This window comes from Hemitrygon akajei, chromosome 1, assembly GCF_048418815.1.
Source record: "Hemitrygon akajei chromosome 1, sHemAka1.3, whole genome shotgun sequence".
Taxonomy (NCBI): domain Eukaryota; kingdom Metazoa; phylum Chordata; class Chondrichthyes; order Myliobatiformes; family Dasyatidae; genus Hemitrygon; species Hemitrygon akajei.
In genome coordinates this window covers 47,461,870-47,479,931 of record NC_133124.1, presented here as the reverse complement: position 1 = coordinate 47,479,931, position 18,062 = coordinate 47,461,870, and the positions used below count along the sequence as shown (strand labels likewise).

Below are 18,062 nucleotides of genomic sequence, written 5' to 3'. Positions count from 1 at the left end.
CATGCTGCAGTCTTTTACCATTTAAATAATAATCTGTTCTTCCATTTTTCCTTCCAAAATGGATTACCTCGCATTTACCAACATTGTACCCCATCTGACAGACCTTTGCCCACTCACTTAGTCTATCTACAGTATATCTCTCTGCAGACTCTCCATATTCTCTGCACAATTCGCTTTTCCACTCAATTCTGTGTCATCAGCAAACTTAGATACACTACACATGGTCCCCTCTTCCAGATCGTTAGTGTATATCACGAAAAGTTGTGGGCCGAGCACACCGCTCAATACTGATTGCTAACCAGAGAAACACCCATGTATCCCAACTCCCTACTTTCTATTGATTAACCAATCCTCTACCCATGTTAATACATCATCCCTAACTCTGTGTATCCTTATCTTATGGATACGTCTTTTATATGGCACCTTATTGAACACCATCTGGAAATCCAAGTAAATAACATTCATCTCTTCCCTTCTATCCACTATGCTTGTTATATCCTCAAAGAACTCCAGTAAGTTTATCAAACAAGACCTGCCTTTGCTGAATCCATGCTCCATCTGAATGATGGATCCATTTCTTTCTAGATGCCTCACTACTTCTTCTTTAATGATAGCTTCAAGCATTTTCCCCGACTACCGGTTAAACTAACTGGCCTATGGTTACCTGCCTTTTGCCTGCATACTTTTTTGAACAGTGGCATGACATTCACTATCTTGCAATCCACCAGGACCTGCCCACAGTCTAGAGAATTTTGGTAAATTATCACGCAAGCCCCTACTATAACCTCTGCCATTTCTTTCAGTACCCCGGGATGCATTCGATCAGAACCAGGAGACTTGCCTATCTTTAGGCCCACAAGTTTGCTCAGCACTACCACTTTTGTGATAGCTACTGTATTGAGGCCATCGCATCCATATCATCCCTCTTAGGCATGTTCAATGTGGAGTATTGTTGACTTGTAGGCCTAGGGAACTTTCTCTATCCCTTAAACAAAGTCATAGAAATAAAAGAGTCTTCAAAAGATTACTATAGGGGAGAAGTCAATTTTGCTAATCATGTCTGTGCTGATCAATAAATAGTTCAAGACAAAACCTATTTCCACCACTAGATGCATAGCCCTGTTGTTCCTAGTTCTTCAGATACGTGTCCAAGTAATTTTAAATGCGATAGCAGTCTTATTTCTATCATCTTTTCAGGCATGAGTTTTAAATTATATCTCTGTAAAAACAATTTTTCTTCACCTTCTCTCTAACCTTCTGCCAATGACTTTGTGTCTCTGCTATTTGGTTTTTGATCCTTCTGTTTGGGACATAAAATCATAAGTCATAGAGGCAGGATTAGGCCATTCAGACCATCTAGTCTGCTCTGCCATTTATTATCCCTCTCAACCCCATTCCCCTGCCTTCTCCCAGAAACCTTTGATGCACTGACTAACCAAGAACCAATCAACCTCTGCTTTGAATATACTCAATGACTTGGTCTCCAGTGCTGTCCTTGGCAATACATTCCACAAATTCACCACCCTCTGGCTAAAGAAATTCCTGCTCATCTCTGTTCTAAATAGATGTTCCTGTATTCTGAAGCTGTGTCCTCTGGTCCTAGACTCACTCACTACAGGGAACATCCTCTCCACATCCACTCAATGAAGATGTTCCAATATTCGATTGGTTTCAATGAGATCCCCTCTCATTCTTATAAACTCTAACAAGTACAGACCCAGAGTCATCAGACACTCCTTATACGATAACCCTTTCATTCCCAGAATCATTCTCATGAACCTCCTCTTGACCTTTCCCAATGCCAGCACATCTTTTCATACTTTAAGGCGCTCAAAAATACTTAAAATAGTCCAAGTGCGATCTGACCAATGCTTTATAAAGCCTCAGCATCACATCCTTGCTCTTATATTCTAGTACTTTCAAAATAGATGATAGCATTATAGTTGTCTTCCTTCACTGACTCAACCTACAAGTTAACCTTTAGAAAATGGTGCAAAAGGACTCACAGGTCCTTTTGCACATTGGATTTTTTAATTGAAGCCACATTTAGAAAATAATCTACACCTTTATTCCTTCTACAAAGTGCATGACTATACACTTCCTTACACGATATTCCACCTGCCACTTCTTTGCCCATTCTCCCAGTCTGCCCAAATCCTTTTGTACACTCCATGCTTCCTCAACCCTACCTGCCGTCTCCACCAAACTTTGTCTAATCTAAAACTGGCCCATAAAGCCAACAATTCTGTCATTTTAATCATTGACATACAACTTGAAAAGCAGTTGTCCCAATATGGACCCCTGCAGAACACCAATAGTAACTGGCAGCCAACCAGAATAGGTCAGGGTATTCTGACTCTTTGCACCTGCCAGTCAGCCAATCTGCTATCCATGCTAGTATCTCTCCTATAATACCATGGGCTCTTATCTTGTTAAGTAGCATCATCTGTGCCACCTTGTCAACAGCCCTCTGAGTATCTAAGTAGACAACATCCACTGACACTCCTTTGTCTCTCCTTTCTGTTACCTCCTCAAAGAATTCCAACAGATTTGTCAAGCAAGCTATCCCCTAAAGAAACCATGCTACTTTGGTCTCATTTATCATGTGCCTCCAGTACCCCAAAACCTCATCCTTAATAAAAGAGCCAACATGTTCCCAACCACTGAAGTCAGGCTAACTGGCCTATAATTTCCTTCCTTCTGCCTCCCTCTCTTCTTAAACAGTGGAGTGTAAAATGGACTTTTCCAGTCCTTAGGAACCATCCCAGAATCCAGTGATTCTTGTAAGATCATTACTAATTCCTCCACAATCTCTTTAGCTACCTCGTTCAGAAACCTAGTTCATCTGGTCCAGGTGACTTATCTACCTTCAGACCTTTCAGCCGCTCAAGCACCTTCTCCATAATAAAAGCAATTTCTCTCACTTCTGCACCCCGACATTCACAAATTTCTGTCATACTGCTGGTGTCTTCCACAGCTAAGGCAGAAGCAAAATACTTATTAAGTTCGTCTACCATTTCCTAATCCCCCATGACTCCAGCATCACTTTCCAGTAATCCAATATTGACTCTTGCTTCTCTTTTATTCTTTATATATATGAAGAAAAACTTGTAACACCATAAGATATTTGAGCAGAATTAGGCCATTTGGCCCATCAAGTCTACACTATTTCTTCATGGCTGATCCATTTTCCCTCTCAGTCCCAATATCCTGCCTTCTCCCTGTATCCCTTCGTGCCCTGACTAATCAAGAATCAATCAATTTCTGCCTTAAATATCACTAATGACCTAGCCTCCACAGCCACCTGTGGCAAAGAATTCCACAGACTCAACACTCTCTGGCTAAAGAAATTCCTCCTCAATTCCATTCTAAAAGGAGGCCCCTTTATTCTGAGGCTGTGTCCTCTGGTCTGAGAATCTTCCACCATAGGAAGCACCCTCTCCACATCCACTCTATCAAGGCCTTTCACCATTCAATAGGTTTCAGTGAGGTCACCCTTCAATCTTCTGAATTCTAATGAATACAGGTCCAGAACCATCAAATGCTTTTCGTATGACAAGCCATTTAATCCTGGAATCATTTTTGTGAACCTCCTCAGAAACCACTCCAATTTCAGCACATCCTTTCTAAGATAAAGGGGTCAAAACTGTTCACAATACTCCAAGTGAGGCATCACCAGTGCTTTATAAAGTCTCAACATTCCATCCTTGCTTTTCTGCAAATTAACCTTTAGGGAATTCTGCACAAGGACTTCCAATTTTCCTTGCACCTCAGACTTCTGTATTTTCTCTCCATTTAGAAAATAGTCGATCCTTTCATTTCTTCCACCAAAGTGCATGACAACGCATTTCCCAACACTGTTCCATCTGCCATTTCTTTGCCCATTCTCAGAAAAGGCTCTCTTTATTCCCACTCTTTGCCTCCTGCCAATCATCCGCTGCTTTATCCACACTAGAATCTTTTCTATAATACCATGGGCTCGTAGCTTGTTAAGCAACCTCACGTGTCGCACCTTGTCAAAGGCCTTCTGACAATCCAAGTACACAACATTGACTGATTCTCCCTTGTCCATCCTGCTTGTTATTTCTTCAAAGAATTCCAACAGCTTTGTCTGGCAAGAGTTTCCCTTGATGAAATCATGCTGACTATGGCATGTGTCTCCAAGTACTCTGAGACCTCATCCTTAATAATCGACTCCAACATCTTCCCAGTCACTGAGGCCGGACTAACTGGGCTATAATTTCCTTGCTTCTGCTTCTCTCCCTTCGTTAAGAGTGGAGAGACATTTGTAATTTTCCAGTCTTCCGGAACCATTTCGTGATTCTTGTCAGATCATTATGAATACCTCCACAGTCTCTTCTGCCTCCTCTTTCAGATCCCTGGAATGTACACCATCTGGTCCAGGTGACTATTTACCTTCAGACCTTTCAGTTTCCCACGCATTCTCTCTAGTAGAGGTGATTTCACACACTTCATGACCGCTTATACCTGGAGCCTCCACCATCCTACCAGTGTTTTCCACAGTAAAGACTGATGCAAAATACTTATTCAGTTCGCCTGCCATTTCATTGTCCCCGATTATTACCTCTCCAGCATCATTTTCCAGCAGTCTGACATCTACTCTTGCCTTACTTCTGGAGTTTATGAATCTGAAAAACTTTTGGATCCTCTTCAATAGTATTGGCTAGCTTCTTTCATATTCCATCCAGTGCAATACTGATACATCTGACTTTAGCTTCTACCTCTCATACTGAAAGGTGAAGTCTGTCATTTTATCGCCGTCTCCTAAGGGCTCCTTTTGCCTAAACTCCCTAATCAAATCTGGTTCATTACACAACACCTAATCTAGAATAGCTCTATACACCTAAATTTAGTCTTTCTCCTGCCTCTTCTGATTCAAAGAAAACAACCCAAGCTATCCAGACTCTCCTCATAGTGAAAGTTTTTCCAGTCTGGTGGTATCTCTATAAACCTCTTCTGTACCTTTTTCCTGCCATATGATCTAACTCGCAATATATTTCTAGTAGAATCTCCCTGTTTTTATTGTACATTGTTAAACCAATAAAGGAAAGCATTCTTTATTTTGCTGCCCTTTACTGACCTGTAGATGTACACTTCAAGCTCCTTTTTGTCCACTATTCCATTCAATGTTTATTGTACATTCCCAGCCTTCATGCAATTTCCCCCCCCCCCAAAAAAAAAAATCCCCCTTACATTTTACCCCAGTAAATTCCATTTTGACTGCCCGGTTATATTTTTCAACCAGTTATATCTATCAGCCAGCTATGTCCATCTACCTGAAGAATTTCAGTATTGTATCTAAAAACTGGAAAAAGAGTGCACTCAATAGGTACACCTTGGGGAAATCAGTTCAAGAGGGACCTGTGTTACATGAGACCAACCTCTGATGTGCCACAGAGAACAAGCAGCAACTATGAATGGAGAGACCAACCGCTTGCCCACACTGAACACGTTGCCCACATATGTGGATCTGAAATCGCTCTCTGTAGCCACCTGAAGACCAGCCCATAGACAACACAAAGTACACTGCAGATGCTGTGGTCAAATCAAGACGTACAAACAAGCTGGATGACCTCAGCAGGTCGGGCAGCATCGTTGAATGGAGCAGTCAATGTTTCGGGTCAAGACCCTTCGTCAGTTTCATGTAGGCCACATCAGACACTTGGTCCTCAGTAACCCAACTTCATCCTTTTACATACTGTCATCCAGCTCAAGTTGGCAGTGATAATCTAATACTAAAAGACTGCCAATGATGCAGATAGAGTTCCATTATTTATAGCCTCAACCAAAATCCACATAATCTCAAGTAAACATACAATATGCATTCATCATTTAAGAGTTGTGCCCCAGTAAATGGCCAACCTAGAGTATACCAGAAATTTGAATGCATCATTCTATTCTTTCAAAATGCTGATATGACCTCCCATACAGTACATATTCATAATTGTCTATAAAAGCGCATTACAAATACAAGCATGTAATTTTATGTGCATAAATACATAATTAAAATTTAAGAAATAAATGCTTATTTAGAGCTAGTCATTATTCTATCCTAATGACTAACATATTTATCCAAAAAATATTATTTTTGGATCATGGTTACAATGTTCTTGGATCTAGAATTATGTACTCTGTGAATTAGAAATATTCTGCATTGGAAGACTACATTTGGCTCAGATATGTATTTGTTTGGAATCCATTGCACTTTATTAAATCAGATAAATAGATTGCACATTCCCTCTTTACACACCCACATCTCATAGAGAAAGAATAAACTAAACTTAAATTTTTTCACATCATAATTCAGTTAAAAGTTGTGTCTTTTAACTTAATAGTAATATTCACCAGTGAAATTGATTTTAAAGCTGCCATTGCATTTTAACTTCCTCTATTACTTCTCACAGACCCAATCGAAAAAGATTGTGCTTGAATCTTTATGATATATGGAGTGATCTGATAAAAGCATACAGAATTATGGGGGTACAGATAGGTTGAATATTTGCAGGATTTTCCCCCTCAGGGCTGGGTTAAAGTAAAAGTAGAGGTTCTAGGTTTAGGGTGAAAGGTGAAATATTTAAGAGGAATCTGAGGGGCAACTTCTTTAATCAAAGGGTGGTGAAAGTGTGCAACAAGCTGCCAGTGAAAGTGGTAGCTGTGAATTCAATTGTAGCATTTAAGAGAAGGTTGATAGGGACATGGATGAGAGAGTGAGGGGGACAGACATAAGATTCTGTGGATGTTAACAGGACACCCAGATGGTTTGTTGCCTCCCAGGTGCCAGGGTCAGGGATGTCTCAGAGTGCATCCACAACATTTTGGACAGGGAGGGGGAGCAGCCAGATGTCTTGGTACATATTGGTACCACTGACATGGGAAGGAAAAGCAATGAGGTCCTGAAAAGAGAATTTAGAGAGCTAGGTGGAAAACTGAGAAGCAGGACTTCCCGGGTAGTAATTACTGGATTGTTGCCTGTGCCATGCACCATTGAGGGTAGAAACAGGATGATCTGGCAGATAAATGAGTGGCTGAGAAGCTGGTGCAGGGGGCAGGGCTTCAGGTTCTTGGATCATTGGGATCTCTTCTGGGGGAGTTACGACCTGTTCAAAAGTGACGGTTACACCTGAACCCGAGCGGGACCAATATTCTCATGTGGCAGGTTTGTTAGAGCTGTTAGGGAGGGTTTAACCAAACTTCGCAGGGGGTGGCAACTGGAGTGAAGGGACACAGGAAAGGACAGAGGGTAAAACAAAGGTAAAGATAGCATGCAGTCAGATTGTCAGGAAGGGCAGGCAGGTGATAGGACTTAGTTGCAGCCAACAGGCTGAGTATCAATTCATAAGCGATGCAGAATCAGAAAGGACAGCAAATACGGTACTCAAGGTATTGTATCTAAATGCACATAGTATAAGAAATAAGATGCATGATCTTGTTGCAATATTACAGATTGCCAGGTATGATGTTGTGGCCGTCACTGAATTGGGGCTGAAGGATGGTTGTAGTTGGGAGCTGAATGTCTAAGATTACACATTACATTGGAGGGATAGGAAGGTAGGCAGACGGGGAGGTGTGGCTCTACTGGTAAAGAATGGCATCAAATCAGTAGAAAGATGTGACATAGGATCGGAAGATGCTGAATCCTTGTGGGTTGAGTTAAGAAACTTCAAGGGTAAAAGGACGTTGATGGCAGTTATATACAGGCCTCCCAACAGTGGCTGTCAGGTGGACCACAGGTTACAACAGGAAATAGAAAAGGCGAGTCAAGAGGGCAATTTTATGATAGTCATGGGTGATTTTAACATGCAGGTCGATTGGGAAAATCAGGTTGATAATGGAGCTCAAGAGAGTGAGCTTGTTGAATGTCTAAGAGATAGCTTTTTAGAGCAGTTTGTCATTGAACCTACTAGGGGATCAGCTGTACTGGATTGGGTGTTATGTAATGAACTGGAGGCAATTAAGTCTGATGTATCAGTATTTCAGTGGAGTGATGTAAATTACAGCGGTATGAGAGAGGAGTTGGCCAAAGTAAATTGGAAGGAGCTGCTGGCAGGGATGTCAGCAGAGCAGCAGTGGTGCATGTTTCTGGGAAAATTGAGGGAGATGCAGGTCATGTTCATTCCAAAAATGAATAAATAATGAAATGGTAAAATAATACAACTGTGGCTGACAAGGGAAGTCAAAGCTACTGTAAAAGCAAAAGAAAGAACATACAACAAAGCAAAAGTTAGTAGGAAGATAGAGGAATGGGAAGTTTTTAAAAACCAACAGAGAGCAACTAAAAAAAATTATTAGAAGGAAAAAGGTGAAATATGAAAGCAAGCTAGCAAATAATATCAAAGTGGATCGTAAAAGTTTTTTCAAGTATGTTAAAAATAAAAGAAAATTGAGAGTGGATACAGGACCGCTAGAAAATGAGGCAGGAGAAATAATGGGGCAAGGAGATGGCTGATGAACTAAATGAGTATTTTGAATCACTCTTCACTGTGGAAGACACTAGCAGTACGCCTGATATTGTAGTGTGTAAAGGAAGACAAGTGAATGCAGTTACTGTTACAAGAGAAGAAGGTGCTCAAAAAGATGAAAGACCTAAAGGTACATAAGTCACCCGGACCAGAGGAACTGCACCCTAGGGTTCTGAAAGAGGTAGCATTAGAGATTGTGGTGGCACTAGAAATGATCACTGGGCTCTGGCATGGTGTCAGAGGACTGGAAAATTGCAAATGCCACTCCACTTTTTAAGAAAGGAGGAAAGCAGGAGAAAGGAAATTATAGACCAGTTAACCTGACCTCAGTGGTTGGGAAGATGTTAGAGTCAATTGTTAAGGATGAGGTGATGAAGTACATGGTGACACAGGACAAGATTGTACAAAGTCAGAATGGTTTCCTTCAAGGAAAAACCTGCCTGATGAACCTGTAGGAATTCTTTGAGGAGACTACAAGTGGGATAGATGAAGGGGATGCAGTGGATGTTGTATATTTGGACTTTCAGAAACCCTTTGACATGGTGCCACACATGAGGCCAAGTTAAGAACCTATGGCATTACAGGAAAGTTATTAACATGGTTAGAGCATTAGCTGATTGGTAGGAGGCAGCAAGTGGGAATAAAAGGATCCTTCTCTGGTTGGCTGCCAGTGACTAGTGGTGTTTCACAGGGGCCAGTGTTAGGGCCACTTCTTTTTATGCTGTATATCAATGATTTAGATGATGGAATAGATGGTTTTACTGCCAAGTTTGCAGATGATATGAAGATTAGTGGAGGGGCAGGTGGTGTTGAGGAAACAGGTAGGATGCAGAAGGACTTGGACAGATTAAGAGAATGGGCCAGAAGTTGGCAAATGAAATACAGTGTTGGAAAATGCATGGTCATGCACTTTGGTAGTAGAAATAAATGTGCAGACTATTTTCTAAACTGGGAGAAAATCGAAGAATCTGAGATGCAGAGGGACTTGGGAGCCCTTGTGCAGAACACCCTGAAGGTTAACTTGCAAGTTGAGTCGGTGGTGAGGAAGGCAAATGCCATGTTAGCATTCATTTCAAGAGATCTTGACTACAAGAGTGAGATTGTGATGCTGAGGCTTTATAAGGCACTGATGAGGCCTCACCTTGAGTATTGTGACAGTTTTGGACTCTTCATCTAAGAAAGGATATGCTGGCATTGGAGAGAAAACAGAGTAGGCTCACGAGAATGATTCCAACAATGAAATGGTTATCATATGAGCAACATTTGATGGCTCTGGGTCTGTACTCACTGGAATTTGGAAGGATAAGTGGGGGGAATCACATCGAATGTTGAAAGGCCTAGACAAAGTAGATGTGGAAAGGATATTTCTCCTGGTGGGAGAGTCTAGGACAAGAGGGCACCGCCTCAGGATAGAGGGGCACCATTTCAGAACAGAGATGCAGAGAAATTTCTTTAGCCAAAGGATGGTGAATTTGTGGAATTTGTTGCCACATACAGCTGCGGAAGCCAGGTCATTGGGTGTATTTAAGACAGAGATGGATAGGTTCTTGATTAGACACGGCATCAAAGGTTAAGGGGAGAAGGCCGGGATCTGGGGTTGAGGAGATAAAAAAGGATCAGCCATGATTGAATGGTGCAGCAGACTCGACGAGCCAGATGGCCTACTTCTGCTCCTATGTCTTATAGGTATGGAGGACTAGAGTCCAGGTGCAAGGACTGTATATGGGGCTAGAGAGAACAACAGGTTGGCATGGATTAGATAAGCTAAATGGCCTATTTCTGTGCTGTAGAGCTCAATGACGCAATTAAAGGCAAAAGCTGATTTACCAAATGTCCATATTTCTGAATTATTATTAACATACAAACAATTAACAAAAGATAAAACATTCGGTCCATCTAAGCCTTCTCACATAATTTCACATTTCACTATGTATTTTCTTTTTAATTCATGTGACACTCCAAAGGGAAGTTAAAAAAAAGAGAACTAAAATTTAGATTGAATTGGGGTAAAAGATTTTATAAAATTTCTTTCTATCCTTTTTATGCCTTTGAAATTAGTCGAGAAGATCAGTAATATACCCTATTTTAAAAATTGTGGAGTCAGGTTGTTTAAATTTTTGTCGTTCCAAGCTATATCGGTGCATACCATGGAAAAATGGGAATCCTGAATATATTGAAGATTTTTGCAGGAACTTGTCCCAGTCTTCTTTGATAACATCAAGGAAATGGAGTATAAGTGTATTTCCTTAGGCTTTCTGGTGATGTTCTTCTGAATTTTTTGGCAGGAGATATCTAGTCTAAATCCTACTCTGCACAGTTTAATTCCATGTTGTGTTATTTTTCAATTATTACAAGTTGCTGATACTATCAGGTATAACAATGGTACATTGCTAGAAGGGACACAAGATTTGAGGGGTGATTGATAAGTCCGTGGCCTAAGGTTAAAAGGGTCAATTTTAGAAAACCTAGCACATTTATTTTTTAACATAATCCCCTCCTACATTTACACACTTAGTCCAGCAGTCGTGGAGCATACGGATCTTGGACCACCAAAACGTGTCCACAGGTGGGTGATTGATAAGTTTGTGGCCTAAGGTAGAAGGAGATGTTATTAACTTCAAACTTTCTGCATAATCACTCAAAGAGTTGACCTGCATGTGCATGTAACGAGAGCTGTATAACTCATCTCCTTCTACCTCAGGCCACAAACTTATCAATCACCCCTGCTGTGGACACTTTCTGGGGGCCCAAGATCCATATGCTCCACGACCGCTGGACTAAGTGTGTAAATGCAGGAGGGGATTATGTTAAAAAATAAGTGTGCTAGGTTTTCTAGAATTGACTCCTTTTACCTCAGGCCACGAACTTATCAATCATCCTTTGTAGAACAAATTAGTGATCACCTGAGCACTTAGATCGTATATGGTTCTGACAAAATTCAGGTTAGCCAAACCTATGCAGTGGATGTTGAAGTGGATATTGATGGCCATTTCTGACATATTTTTCTCTACACTTTACATGAAAAGCTTAACTATGAATAATACAACTGAATAATACCGATTAAACAAATAAAAATCAACTTAAACCTCACAAATTCTAACTACTTTGTAAAGTATCTATAAATAAGAAAAGGATGCTTGCAAAAGGTCTTATAAGATGCCAGACAAAGAAGATTCCTTCTGAAGTGTGCCTGTTGAATGCTTTGATCTGAATGTAGCACTGAAATCCAATTCAAATTATCTAGTGATTCTCACTGGAGTGGGAGATAGTTGACCAAACATTATAGAGAATCTTTTAAGTTTTTTTGGCTTAGAATGATAGGCGCAATTGTCATTGTTTTGTATCTCATTGTGTGCCTCACCAAAAGATTTCAATTTTAACTCTATATTTATAAGAAAGTACTTGAATAGATGAAGTTATCCTTTATTGTTCCTCCAGTAATCTGCATTGAAATTTGGCTTGTCATGTTGCCAATCAAACCTGCCCATGCCAGATGAATATATTGTCTATTCAGTTAGCAGTTAGACCCTTCCAACATTAGAGAAACCAAGTCTCTCCAACTGAGCCCAATTTTGTTGAAGTGTGAGCAAAACTGTAATTGTTGACAGTTTGGGTTCAGACCCTTCATTTGGATTCCAGATTCCTGCATCTGCAGTCTCTTTCATTACACCACCATAAATCTCAAGGCATGCACACTTTGAAGAAGTTTTCTTCCTTCAGTGCAGGTGAAGGGTTTTCACCTGAAATGTTGACTGTCTAGATGCTGCCAGATCCACTGAGTTCCTCCATGAGCTCATTTCTTGCATGATTACCATCTATCTCAGGTCAAAGTGTTGCAATTCCAGTTCTTACTACTTTGTGTAATCAGGGGTGGTGGGTGGGGTTAAAGACTTGACTCCCTCTTGTTAGAATTGATGAGTTCTGCAAATTTTCTTTACTCAACCCATGAACCTTGCATGAGCTTGGCTTTTATCCGTGTCCAGGTGAAAACCTGAACACAATGATTCAGACTGTGACTGTTCTGGGCATCACCTCATGCTTTCTCCAGCACCGTCACGATGACCATTTGCAGACCTACGGGTCAAAGCAAACTCCAGACCATGTACCACAGTCATGCAATAAAGTGAAGTAATATGCAAGTGACAACTACTAGGTTTCGGGCAACAAAACTTGAGGCCCTTCGCTCTTTGTGTATTTGATAACTTATGCTTCACAAGTCTTAACCGTTTCTAAAAAAACTTTAAAAAATAATAAACTACCTAAAATATACATTAAGCATAAAAATGATCAAACTTTTAAAACATAATGAAGAAGTAACCATACTTACTTTTCAAACCCCATTCATAATAATGGTTACAGTAAAACTAGAGGCCAGATACAAAGTGCATTCAGCTCTTGAGCTCAGCATAACTGAGCTCCCCTCCCCCCTCCCCACACCCCAGACTTAGTGTCGCCTGGTCCTGTGTGTTCTGTCTGTAATTCACAGGCATGAAAATGAGACACACACCTGTGCATCACAGCCAGCAGACTGCTCTCCATGAGATAACCACCTGCATAAGCCAGTCCAATATTCACTGACTCTCCAATGTCCTAGAAGAATGGTTCACGTGCTCTTTTTAAAAATAGCATTTTCCTTGGAACATCAAAGGGCATATAATATTATTTACATTTCCATGCAATTTCAAGTGTCAATTCCTATGCTCCTCTTAACATATGAAAAGTCAACATTGGTTGTCTTCAGTGGATGATTGAGAATTTAAGCCTGTCCACACCTAGAAGCAAAAATAAAACACAAGAGTTTCTGCAGATGCTGGAAATTCAGAGCAACACACACAAAATGCTGGACGAATTCAGCAGGCCAGACAGCATCCATGGAGAAGAACAAACAGTTGACGTTTTGGACTGAGATCCTTCATCAGGATTGGAAAGGAAGGGAGAAAATGCCAGAATAAGAAGGTGGGGGAGGGGAAAGAGCTCAAACTAGACTGTGATAGGTGAAGCCAGGTGGGTGGGCGAGAGGGGATGAAGTAAGAAGCTGGCAGGTATTAGGTGGAAAAGGCTGGAGAAGAACTCTGATAGGACCATGGGAGAAAGGAAAGAAGGAGGGACACCAGGAAGAGGTTATAGGCAGGTGAGGACAAAGTGGGGGGGGGGCAGAGTAGGGAATTGAAGGAAAAGGAAAGGAGAGGGTGATCCATGTAGCAAGTGGCAATGATGATAACGTTAACTTTGCTATCAAAATTAATTTCCTTAGACAGGTAGTCAAACATCTTCCATCCCAATACAACAGACAGACCACAGATGTGCCTCTAACAGGTTAGAGAGTCATACAATAACACAGTATGCAGAGAAGCCCTTTGGCCCAACTCATCCACTCTGACTATGGTGCATATACCGTAAGGCTAGTCCCATTTGTCTGCATATAGACAACATCCCTCTAAACCCTCCTGTCCATTTTCTTACCCTTTTGTGAGTTTTTGATTCAGTAGTATAAAGTAAATGAAATGTGAAATCAGTTGGATTTTGCTTCACTGTAGTCAAAATTTCTGAATCACACCATGCTGGGGAAGAGGGAAGCTGAGAGTACCAAGGTATTAACATTTCCTATTTCTTTTAGGTACATACAGTGCATCAAGGGCATGTTTCCTAATATGACCAAAAGAACCACACACTTAGAGAACAGCCGTACAGAGAAATATGGTCGGCTGAAATTACCTACTGAACAGAAGTTAATATGGAAACTAAGAATACAAAGATACATTTCTGAGTGGGGTGGAGTTCCTAATGGCCTTCTTCCAATACAAACCTTGCTGCTTAAATTATTGGTATTAAAGGGTAGTACATCTCAATCATGTCAGCCAAGGTTAAATCCCAGTAAACTCATACTTGAAATTTTATTGTTGTTGAAAAACTAGGTTAATCAACTATGGTGATGATCCTCCTTCCAAAATATAGTGAAAAGATTGCCTAACATCACAAGAGACTGATTAAAACCTTATTAGGAAGATGTAAATTCAGACCACAGTTCCAAAAGATCTCTGACATTTAATGCAATTATTTTGTAGAACTCACCAGAAAGCAGCATTTCCTAGGGTCAACACAGCCAGACAGCACTACAAACTGGTTTAAGTACGTACAAAGGTTATTGTTATTTAAGTCATTAGGAAATAAACTAAAATTTCTTCACAATTTTCACAAAAATGTTTGATAACTTCCAGACAATGATTATGTTATTTTAAACACATTTAGTTTGAAGGGATTTTTTTAATTCCCTTGCTTATTAAATTATATTTTTCAGTAAACTGACTCTGACTGGAGCCAACTAAGGCTCATGCAACCATTGTAGATCCTATTTATTCAATTGATAATATGAAATAAACAATCTTCCCACCACACCCATCAAACCTCACTCCATCCAAATTCATAACAATTTAATCCAGCAGTTCTTTTTACACACAATGTTAAACTTTCCATCAAATATCGAAAAAAAACTCTCAACAGGTGCCAATAAACTGGTATTGTGGTCTTGCTGGCACCATTCAAGTAGTTTCCCATTCAATGAAAAGTAGTTATTTTAGCAACTGTTATATAAAAAAATCACTTAACTTACAGCTGATGCTTTCCAAAATCAGAAGTTAAAACTAACGTTTCTCAGAAGCACAGAAAAAAAATCTTTTCCGAACTGAGTTATATTTGGCTCAATTCATTATTAAACTTCAGACTTAATAGCTTTACAGACTTTGTGAACACCACAAAAAGCTAGTAGTTAACTTAACTCACAATGTGAAACAAATTTTCAAACAACTTTCAAAAGTTCTGTACTTACAGGATAACAATCTGCGGTGCTACTTTGGGGATGTGATCCAACATCAAGTGCATACAGCGGACAGTGGTTCTGAAGCAGAGACATCGGCTCGGGCAGGAGGAGAGCTCAGAGAAGAGGTGAAACAAAATAGTTACGAGAAGGAAACATTTGCGTCCCATCCTGAGAGAGATGAGATCAGTGGCAGCGCCTGGAGCTGCAGATTCTGAACTGAAAGAGTGGGGTCTGGGCAAGTTTAAGTCAGCTTGAACATCCAATCAGACCACAACCAGGATCATATTACAGCACGGGAGCAGAAAGAATCCAACAGCTTTCTCCACAATGCACTGCCAAAATTAGGGTAGCCCAAATGCTGAGATTTAAAGACACAAAATTACTAGCATTGTTTCTATAAGACAGCAAAAATGCCAGGGCCATTTTTTAAAAAAGTTCATAAAGATATTAACTTCAGGGTGATATTTGCAAATTAACGTCCTTCATGCCTGTAGTAATTTACATACCGCAACATGGAACCATGCATATCAGAGACTTTCCCAAATTTTAATTCATCTCACTATCCATATCTTCAAAAGAAGATCTTCCCCCTTCTCATTTTTAGCACAGTGATGCAGTAGAAGCTTCTAAGAAACTAGATCAGGACAAGACATCCTCGACGAACTTTGGCTCTTCTTGAATATAATTTAAATTCTATTCACTCAATTTCCATTCACTCAGATTGCTTTTTTTTATTACTAAAATGTATCATGGGAAATTTAATATCAATACCTATTCATGAGAAGTAAACTAAGCTAAATATAATTGTGGATTCCGAATAAGTTTATGTTTGCTTACATTAACATTGAACATTTAATGTATTCTACTTTATGTGTTCTTAGTAATTTAAATTGCCTTTCTATTTAATCTATAGCCATTCACTCCCATTCTTTGGCTGATCCCTGAAATGTATACCTCAAAGTGTTGATTATCATTTGTCACTGTGCTTAACTGAATAACTGCTGAGGTTTAATACTCTGGGCTAGCCGATATCTTCAAGCAGCAATTACAGTCAAATCTGATCCTTTCTTCATGTTCACACCTGTGAAGTATCAGGTCGTATTGTGTCTGGAGTAGCAATGCAAATCCAGCCTGAATCTTGTTCACAAGGGCAATTTCTGGGCAATGACTTGCCATTAAATATGAAACATATTAGTTTGAACCTGACTAGAGGCAAAATGGAGTAGTATTGATCTGTATAGCTCAGTTTCACCAGATGTATTGACCTACTTACTAAAGCATCAAGAACATTATTTGATTATGCTTTTGTTTTGCATTAGCAAGTTTTGAGAACTTTTAAACTTGATCTTTTAAGTAACTTGGGCTTTTTCTGACTCTAACTCCTCACCTTTTTTTTCTCCAGTCCCAATGAATCGTCTCAGTCCAAAACATCGACTAGATTCTTTTTCATAGGTGTATATTGCAAGCAGAAAGTTACAGTCAATGCAGTAAATTTGTAGGCAACACACACAAAACAACCGAGGAACTCAGCATGTCGGGCAGCTTCCATGGAAAAGAGTAAACAGTTGATATTTCAGGTCAAGATTCTTCTTCAGGACTGAGATGGAAGGGGGAAGATAGCAGAATAAAAAAAGTGGGGGGGGGGTGTGGGAGAGAAGCTAGCTGGAAGGTGATAGGTGAAGCCAGGTGGGTGGGAAAGGTAAAGGGTGGGAGAAGAAAGATTCTGATAAGAGACATGAGTGGACAATAGAAGAAAGGGAAGGAGGGGGGTCCCAAGAAGAAGCAATAGGCTGGTGAGAAGTGAAAGGTCAGAGTGGGGAATAGGGGGTGGGGGGGGGGAAATATTTGTTCACTGGATGGAGAAAGCTACATTCATGCCATCAGATTGGAGGCTACCCAGATGGAATATAAGGTGTTGCTCCTCCACCCCGAGGATGGCTTCATCTTGCTAAAGGAAGAGGCCATGGATCAACATGTTGGAATGAAAATGGGAATGAGAATTAAAATGTTTGGCCACCAGGAGGTTCTGCTTGTGGCAGATGGTGCAGAGGTGCTCAGTGAAGCGGTCCCCCAATTTACAACAGATCTCACCAATGTAGAGGAGGCCTCATCACGAGCACTAGGCACAATGGACGACCCCAGCAGATTGGTAGGTGAAGTATTGCCTCACCTGGAGCCCCGAGTGGAAGTGAGGGAGGAGGTGAATGGACAGGTGTAGGCCGTTTGCAGGGATAAGTGCCTGAAGGGAGATTAGTGGGGAGGGACAAATGGACAAGGGAACTGTGGAGGGAGCAATCCCTGTGTAAAGCTGAGGGGGGGGGTAAAGATATGTTTAGTAGTAGGATCCCTTTAGAGACGGCTAACTTGCGGAGGATAACATATTGGATGTGGGGACTGATGGGGTGGTAGGTAAGGACAAGAGGGACTTTATCAGTATTACAGTGGTGGGAAGATGGGGGTGAGCTCAGATGTATGGTAAATGGAGGTGATGCAGGTGAGGGTAGCATCAATAGTGGAGGAAGGGAAACCCCATTCTTTAAAGAAGGAGGACATCTCTGATGTCCAGGAATGGAAAGCCATGTCCTGGGAATAGATGCAGCAGTAGCAAAGAAACTGAAAAACAGGAATAGCATTTTTATAGCAGATAGAGTGGGAAGAGATATAGTCCAGATAACCATAGGAATCAATATGTTTATAAAAGATGTCAGTAGACAATTTCAAACAAGAGAAAATCTGCAGATGCTGGAAATCCAAGCAATACACAC

At 40.5% G+C, this 18,062-nt stretch overlaps 1 protein-coding gene across 3 annotated transcripts in view; it reads right to left on the bottom strand.

The window, feature by feature from the left end:
- The window catches only part of LOC140726325 (peroxidasin homolog), a 472,802-nt gene extending 457,293 nt beyond the window's left edge, over positions 1-15,509 (bottom strand). For all 3 annotated transcript variants that reach the window (XM_073042565.1, XM_073042575.1, XM_073042584.1), the window contains exon 1: positions 15,307-15,509. In XM_073042565.1, coding sequence (XP_072898666.1) covers positions 15,307-15,464 — 158 coding nt within the window. In that variant the 5' untranslated portion in view covers positions 15,465-15,509. The remainder of the gene's footprint in view (positions 1-15,306) is intronic.
- Positions 15,510-18,062: the final 2,553 nt, after the last annotated feature.